The sequence below is a fragment of the Macaca thibetana genome, chromosome 11 (genome assembly GCF_024542745.1).
Source record: "Macaca thibetana thibetana isolate TM-01 chromosome 11, ASM2454274v1, whole genome shotgun sequence".
NCBI classification, from domain to species: Eukaryota; Metazoa; Chordata; class Mammalia; order Primates; family Cercopithecidae; genus Macaca; species Macaca thibetana.
In genome coordinates, this window is record NC_065588.1 from 652804 (window position 1) to 661363 (window position 8560).

At 44.8% G+C, this 8560-nt stretch overlaps 1 protein-coding gene across 2 annotated transcripts in view; it reads right to left on the reverse strand.

Moving 5' to 3' along the window:
- The window catches only part of NINJ2 (ninjurin 2), a 96845-nt gene extending 88584 nt beyond the window's left edge, over positions 1–8261 (reverse strand). For both annotated transcript variants that reach the window (XM_050747110.1, XM_050747109.1), the window contains exon 1: positions 7821–8261. In XM_050747110.1, coding sequence (XP_050603067.1) covers positions 7821–7988 — 168 coding nt within the window. In that variant the 5' untranslated portion in view covers positions 7989–8261. The remainder of the gene's footprint in view (positions 1–7820) is intronic.
- Between the last annotated feature and the right edge of the window lie 299 nt (positions 8262–8560).

The window sequence follows — 8560 nt, forward strand, 5'->3', positions numbered from 1 at the left end:
ATTAACAAATGAAAAGATTCAGCCAGGCGCGGTGGCTCACGCCTATAATCCCAGCACTTTGGGAGGCTGAGGTGGCGAATGACTTGAGGTCAGGAGTTCGAGACCAGCCTGGCCAATATAGTGAAACCCCACCTCTACTAAAAATACAAAAATTAGCTGGGCGTGGTGGCAGGAGCCTGTAATCCCGGCTACTTGGGAGACTGAAGCAGGAGAATCGCTTGAACCCGGGAGGCGAAGGTTGCAGTGAGCCGAGATCACGCCATTGCACTACAGCCTGGGCAACAAGAGCAAAACTCTGTCTCAAAAAAAAAAAAAGGAAAAAGAAAAGAAAAATTTCATATATTTGTGATATACAAAGTAATATTTTGTTTCTTATACTTAACTGATCTAACAATTTGTTCAAAATGAACAAATCAACATATCAACAATATATTTGATTATGTACATTTATGTATATGTTTTATGATATATACACATATATATATATGCTTATATATGGGTAGAATGAATGCCAGCAATGATACATGGAACAGGATGGAGGAATTAGGATTGTTTTGTTATTATAAGGTACTCACATGACCCATGAAGTGGTATAGTGTTATTTGAAAGTGCACTTGGATTTGTTGTACTTGTAAACTGCAAACTCTAGGGCGATAACTAAAAAAAGTTTAAAAAAAGTACCACTGATACACTCTGAATGGAGATAAAACAGGATAATATAAAAAGCTCAGTTAAAACCACCAAAGGCAGAAAAAAGTGGAAGACAAAAATAGGAACAAAGAATGAGGGCAACAAATAGAAAAACAGTAACAAATGTGGTAGATCCAACTATATCAGTAATCACTTTGAATGTCAATGGTCTAAATACATAATTGAAAGGCAGAAATTGTCAGGATGGACACAAAAAGATGACCCAACTCTATGTTGTCTACAGGAAACTCACATTAAACATAAAGACACATATAGATCAGCTGGGTGTGGTGTCTCACCCCTGTAACCCCAGCACTTTGGGAGGGCTGAGATGGGAGAATCACTTGAGGCCAGGAGTAAGACTAGCCTGGGCAATGTAGTGAGACGCTGTCTCTACAAAGAATAAGAAAATAGCTGGGTGTGGTGGTGTGTGCCTGTAGTCCTAGCTACTTGGAGGGCTGAAGTGGGAGGATGGCTTGTGCCAAAGCATTTCAGGCTACAGTGAGCCAAGATGGTGCCACTGCACTCCAGCCTGGGTGATGGGTGACAAAGTAAGACCTTGTATCAAAAAAAAAAAAGACAGATTAAAAGGAAATGGATGCGGCTGGGCATAGTGGCTCACGCCTGTAATCCCACACTTTGGGAGGCCGAGGTGGGTGGATCACCTGAGGTCGGGAGTTGGAGACCAGCCTGACCAACATGGAGAAACCCTGTCTCTACTAAAAATATAAAAATTAGCCGGGCATGGTGGCGCGTGCCTGTAATCCCAGCTACTCTGGAGGCTGAGGCAGGAGAATTGCTTGAACCCAGGAGGTGGAGGTTGCAGTGAGCCGAGATCATGCCATTGCACTCCAGCCTGGGCAACAAGAGTGAAACTCCATCTCAAAAAAAAAAAAAAGAATTATACACCGCACCAACTGGGGTTTATTCCAGGTATGCAGGACTGGTTCAACATTTGAAAATCAATTAATGCCTGGTGCGGTGGCTCACACCTTTAACCCCAGCACTTTGGGAGGCCGAGGCAGGTAGATCACCTGAGGTCGGGAGTTCAAGACCAGCCTGACCAACATGGAGAAACCTGTCTCTACTAAAAATACAAAATTAGCCGGGCGTGGTGGCGCACGCCTGTAATCTCAGCTACTCGGGACGCTGAGGCAGGAGAATCCCTTGAACCTGGGAGGTGGAGGTTGAGGTGAACTGAGACCCACTATTGCACTCCAGCCTGGGCAACAAGAGCCAAACTTCGTCTCAGAAAGAAAAAAAAAAGAAAAGAAAAACAAAAGAAAATCAATTAATGTAATTAATCACATCAACTGACTATAAAATAAAAATCACATGATCATATTAATAGATGCAGAAAAAGTATTTGCCAAAATTCAACACCCATTCATGATAAAAACTCTCAGTACGCTGGGAATAGAGAATTTCCTCAATTTGATAAAGAATGTCTATAAAAAGCCTATAACTAACATCAGACTTAATGATAAAAAAGTAGAAGCACTCCCACTAAGATTAGAAACCGGCAAGGATATCTCCTGTCACCACTGCTTCGTATGTTGAATTTGCATTCGGTATGAACAAATCTTAGCGATTTCCTCGTCTTTGCTAGGAAGTCCTAGTAAATGCAATGTAGTTCCTTCCAAAAAAGGAAATGAAGGGACTACAGATTGGGAGTGAAGAATTAAAACTGTCTCTGCAGATGACATGATTGTCTATGTAGAAAGTCCAAATGAACTGACCAAAAATCTGCTGGAACTAATAAGCAATTATAGCAAGGTTGCAGGATGCAAGGTTAATACATAAAATGCGATCACTGTCCTGTGAAACAGCACTGAACAAGTAGAATCTGAAACTTAAAACACTACCATTTACATTAGTACCTAAAAAAGTGAAATGCTTATGTATAAATCTAACAAAATATGTACAATGTCTATTATGAGGAAAACTACAAAACTCTGATGAAAGAAATCAAAGAACTAAATAAATGAAGAGGTCAAGCACGGTGGCTCACACCTGTAATCCCAGCACTTTGGGAGACTGAGGCGGGTGGATAACTTGAGGTCAGGAGTTCAAGACCAGCCTGGCCAACATGGCGAAACCCTGTCTCTACTAAAAATACAAAAATTAGCTGGGCATGGTGGCAGGCACCTGTAATCCTAGCTACTCAGGAGGCTGAGGCAGGAGAATTGCTTCAACCTGGGAAGCAGAGTTTGCAGTGAGCTGAGATCGTGCCACTGCACTCCAGCCTGGGCGACGGAACGAGACTCCATCTCAAAAAAAAAAAAAAAAAGAAAAAAAAAAAAAACTCACTACATATGGGCAAAACACCTGAACACACACCTCACTAAAGAAGATGCAAAGGTAGCAGATAAGCATATGAGAAGATTCTCCACATCTTATGTCACCAGGGAAATGCAAATTAAAACAAAAATGGGATATCACTGCACAGCTGCTAGAATGGCCAACATCCAGAACACTGACAATAGCAAATGCCGAGGAGAATGTGGAGCAGCCATTCATTGCTGGTGGGAATGCAAAACAGCATCGCCATTTTGGAAGACAGTTTGGCAGTTTCTTCCAAAACCCAACATACTCTTACCATATGATCCAGGAATTGCAATTTGTGTCTTCCCAAATGAATTCAAAATTTATGTTTACACAAAAACCTACACAGCTTTTTTTTTTTTTTTTTTTTTTTTTTTAGGCAGAGTCTCACTCTGTTGCCCAGGCTGGAGTGCAGTGGCGTGATCTCAGTTGACTGCAACCTCCGCCTCCCGGGTTCAAGCGATTCTCCTGCCTCAGCCTCCCAAGTAGCTGGGATTACAGGCACCTGCCACCACAGTCGGTTAACTTTTTGTATTTTTAGTAGAGGTGGGGTTTCACCATGTTAGCAATAGCCAGGCTGGTCTCGAACTCCTGACCTCAAGTGATCCGCCCGCCTCAGCCTCCCAAAGTGCTGGGATTACAGGTGTGAGCCACTGCGCCCGGCCAGAGTGGCTTTATACAGAATGATACATAATGCCAAAACTTTGAAGCAACCAAGATGTCCTTCGGTAGGCGAATAAATAAACAAACAGTCGTACATCCAGACACTGGAATATTATTCAGGGCTAAAAAGAAATGAGCTATCAAGCCATGAAAAGACGTGGAGGAAACTTAAATGCCATTACTGAGTGAGAGAAGCCAATCTGAAAAGGCTACATATTGTATGATTCCAACTACATGACACTCTGGAAAAGGCAAAACAGAAAGTCAGTCATTGCTAGGGGTTGAGAGAGGAAGGAGCAATGAACAGGCAGAATGCAGAGGATTTTTAGGGCAGTAAAATGTCTCTAGTATACTATACGATAGTGGTGGAAACATGTTATTACGCATAGAATGTTTAACGCCAAGAGTGAACCCTCATGTAAACTGTAGACTTTGGGTCATAATGATGTGTCAATGTAAGGCTCATCAGTTGTAAAAAAAAATGTACCCTTTTGGTGGAGGAAGTTGATAATGGGGAGTCTATGCATGTAGGGTGAGGGGCTATATGGGAGATCTCTGTGCCTTCCTTCTTGATTTTGCCATGAACCTAAAACTGCTATTATATATATAACTGCTATTCTTTATATATATATAACTGCTATTATATATTATATAGATATCATATATAACTGCTTATATATATATGTCTTTAAAAGCAAAACAAACAAACAGAAATACTCCCAGAGAACTTTGTCTATAGACTTTCTTCTATTCATAAGTATTTTTACCTCCACTCCCATCTCATTCTATCTGTATCTTGCTATACTTAACCGGAGCTATACTGAATTTGCATTCGGTATGGACAAGTCTTAGTTCCTCTTTTAGCAGATCATCTTCACATTTCCATCAACATGCAGCACAGGAAGAAAAAAAGGAGCCAAGAACTGAATCTGTCTGGGGAACCTGGAAGCCCAAAGAGGAGTTCCATTTTGAGAAGGAGCCAGGCTAGAAGCTTAAACTCTGTACTTGGGGGTAGGGTTGCAACGCTGGCTCAGAGGGGAAGAAAGGGATCATCCTCAACCTTTCATACATCCAGACTCTGGGAGATGAGCAGGCTTAGCTCCCTGGCTGGGCTACCAGTGAAGGCAGGGAGAAGGGCAGAGGCTTGGAGGCCACAGCCACAGGCTGTAGAAGAAAAGGAGCAGCTCCAGGCATCCAGCTGGTGGAGGCCACCTGCTCTGAGTGCTGTGGGCCACTCTTCACAGCCAGCTGTGCTGCTGCTACCCATCCCAGTCTCACAGGTCCTGACCTGGAGACACATCTGCAACATTGATTATGGAGGCTCAAGTTAATGTTATTTTAGGCTGGTCTCGAACCCCTGACCTCCTGATCTGCCCGTGTCGGACTCCCAAAGTGCTGGCGTTACAGGCGTGAGCCACCTAGCCCGGCCCTGTTATGCTCTTTCTAATGAATACTAAAACTATAAAGATGGCCAGCCATGGTGGCTCACACCTGTAATCCCAGCACTTTGGGAAGCCGAGGCTTTTGGATCATTTGAGGTCAGGAGTGTGAGACTAGTCCGGCCAACATGGTGAAACTCTGTCTCTACTAAAAGTACAAAAATTAGCCGGGTGTGGTGGTACATGCCTGTAACCCCAGCTACTTGGGAGGCTGAGAGGCAGGAGAATCACTTGAACCTGGGAGGCGGAGGTTGCAGTGAGCTGAGATCGTGCCACTACACTCCACCCTGGGCGACAGAGTGAGACTCCGTCTCAAAAAAAAAACCTGTAAAAATAAACATTATAATAAGAAGTTGTCAGTCATTGATAGTACCTTTACTGCCCATTGGTGATCATTGTACCACATTTTTGGGAAACATTGTTTTAACTAAAGAGTGTTATTGTTTTCTTTTTAGAGACAGGTTCTGGCTCTGCTGCCCAGGTTGGAGTGCAATGGCATGATTGTAGATCACTGCAACCTGAACTCCTGGCTTCAAACAATCCTCCCACCTCAGCCTCCTGAGTAGCTGGGACTACAGGTGCACGCCACCATGCCCAGCTAATCACTTTTAAATTTTTAATAGAGATAGGGTCTTGCTATGTTTCCCAGACTGGTCTTTAGCTCTTGAGCTCAAGTGATCCTCCTGCCTCAGCCTCTGAAATGCTAGGATTACAGGCGTAGGCCACTGTGCCCAGCCAAAGGTGGACAAGAAATTGTAGAAAATAATGGATAACCTTCTGACCAAAGGAAAATGTGAGTAAGATACAAGAATCAAATAGCATATTGGAAGAGGCTGAATGACAAATGAAGAGAAAGGCACACTGACACCTTAGTTACCTGCTAGAGATAGACATTCATCAAGCCTAGCCAGTCATTTCCTTCTCCTTCCTCCCACCACCTCTTTCCTTCTGAACCTCTGGTTCAGATGCAAAGTCCTTAGTCTGTAACTCTAGATTGTTCAACCCATTAGCACATAAGAAACTTGCTCTTCTGAGAATAATAAGCAGCAACACCGTTTCCTTAACAACCAAGGATCTTATAGAGGCAAGAACTAGAAGTAAGAAGAAAACACACACCAGGGACAGAAGACATGGACTGGAGGTCTTGGGCCAATTAAGTGACCTTATTCCTATCTCAGAGCCTCTCCAACTCATGGCTTCCTTAACTCATTCATTTAGCAAATGTTTTCTAAAGCACTTAGTGTGTACCAAGAGTTGCCTCATGCACGAGGGCTGCAGCAGTGAATAAAACAGGGAGGCCCTGATCTCAGAGATCTTGTGTCCTAGTGAGAGTGACAGGCAATACATACTAAATAAATAAGCGATGTAACTTTAGGTGGTGACCAGTGCTGTGAAAGAAATTAAACAAATGATAAAGACAAACTGGGGAGGAGGCATCCTGTAAAGAGGTTGGTCAGAGGAGGTCTCCCTGGGGAAGTAGCATTTGAGCTGAGACCTGAATGTACTAGGAAGGGCCAGTCAGGAGATAAGCCAGGGAAAGAAGGTTCCAGACAGAGGGACCAGCAAGCCTCGCGGTGGGACCGCTGTCGGGGCTGGCTGCCAATCCAGGAGAACAACACTGGGTATGCAGTTGTACTTGGTGAATGGTTTTGATACAGCACACCAAGCAGTCCTGCGAGTTCCCTCGTGGTGCCTCAATGGTGGAGGGGCCAAGGACGGAGACTCTGCCAGACTCACGCCAACCTGCCCAAAACACACACAGAGAACGAGAGAGAGAGAGAGAGAGAGAGAGAGACGCATGCACATACTCTGCTTCAACAAAACAGCTCTTCTTTAATCTGAAGTCTATATTGGGTGGCTGCCTAAGATTTTGTTCGAGGACCAGGTTCAAGGATCAGAAATTCTTGATCTCAAAAGTCCTTTTCCACACTTTGTTTGATTCTCTGAAATGTTACACAGTGGTTACAGCAGTGGTCATAGAAGGGTTGATTCTATTCTACCTGTTGACAGGGAGTCGGAGTACAGCTCCCAGCAATCTGGCTCTACTCTCACCGTAACATCCCACCCCTTTCCCCTCCAGTGGTAGACTGGAACCTCTGATGCCTTCCAAGCCCATTCCAGCTAGAGAGGGACACACATCTCTGCCTCTTCCTAGGAGATTAGACTGATTTCCTTTCCTTGCAACTGTCCGAATGAGACGCTTTCTGTCCCACACAGTAGAGCTTTGTGATGATAGCCGAGAAACGGCTCAAGTTTTTTCCAACCTGTAAAATGCAAAGTTGGCCAGCTGCCTCTCTTCCTAGCCTCAAAACTCGTATCTTTCCTGTCTCCAAAGAACTGCCCGGCAGCTCGGAGGGAAGTCTCTGCTGTCCTGGGGCTTGGGGAAAGCACTGCTCAGAATGTGAAATCGTTTTCTGGTAATACGGATCTAATTAGCTCTTTGACTGACAAGAGGAAGCAGAGGCCAAAAGGGATTTAACCAATCTGTTTTTCAGATATTTCAAAACAAGTGAAGAACCAGACAGGGAAATGGAGAGAAAGAGAAAATAAAGAGACAAAGCCTAGGGAGCATTTGGAGACGGGGGTGAGTGAGAAAGAGAACGGGGAGGGAGACTATCAAGTGGCTGAAGTATCAACCCTCTGTTCTTCCAGCTTCACCTCTACTCCCGATTTCCCCTCGGCTCTCTTCCAGAGAGAACTTACTTGAAGGTTGATGACTTCTCTTTCTGATTCCATCTCGCTGTCCTCAAGTCCCTTCACACGCACCGGGTGCCGGGAACAGACTGCGTGGGCTCCTCCAGGCTCTGCCGTCTGAGTCTCTGCGGCTTTCGGATAGGAGAGAGCACACAGCTGGCGGGACAGACCTGCCATTCATCCCTCTGATGTGGGATGCCCGTCTTGGCTGCAGCCCCTGGGGGAGGTGTACACAGGCACACGCGTGTGTGTGTGTGTGCGTGCACATGTGTGTGCTGCAGGAGGTGGCACCTGGCACACTGAGAGGTGGCCTTCTGGGTTGGTAGTGACAGCATGATTTTCACCAGTGGCTCCAGTGACCTTCCGGTCTCAGCGGAGCCCTCTGAAGTCACCAGCCTGCTTTGAGCTAGGAGCTTTACGACTGGCAAAGAAACCCTGAGTATTTATCAAGGAAATGGAAAAACAGCCTGAGGACAACACTATCTGACTTCACCGCTGAGTGGGGTCCCCAGTCCCCACGGGTGGGGTGACTTCACTGCTGAGTGGGGTCCCCAGTCCCCACGGGTGGGGTGACCTCCAGCAAGTCTCAATACTGAGGCATCGGGATTTCCGTTGTTCTTTGCTTCGTTCCCTATATCCCTGAAAGTTTTTTAAAAAATTGTAGTTTACCTAATAGGCTCCAAAGCATAGGCTGTATTCTACAAAGTGAGTAAACAATATGTTTTTATTGACAAATTGTTTGATTCCTT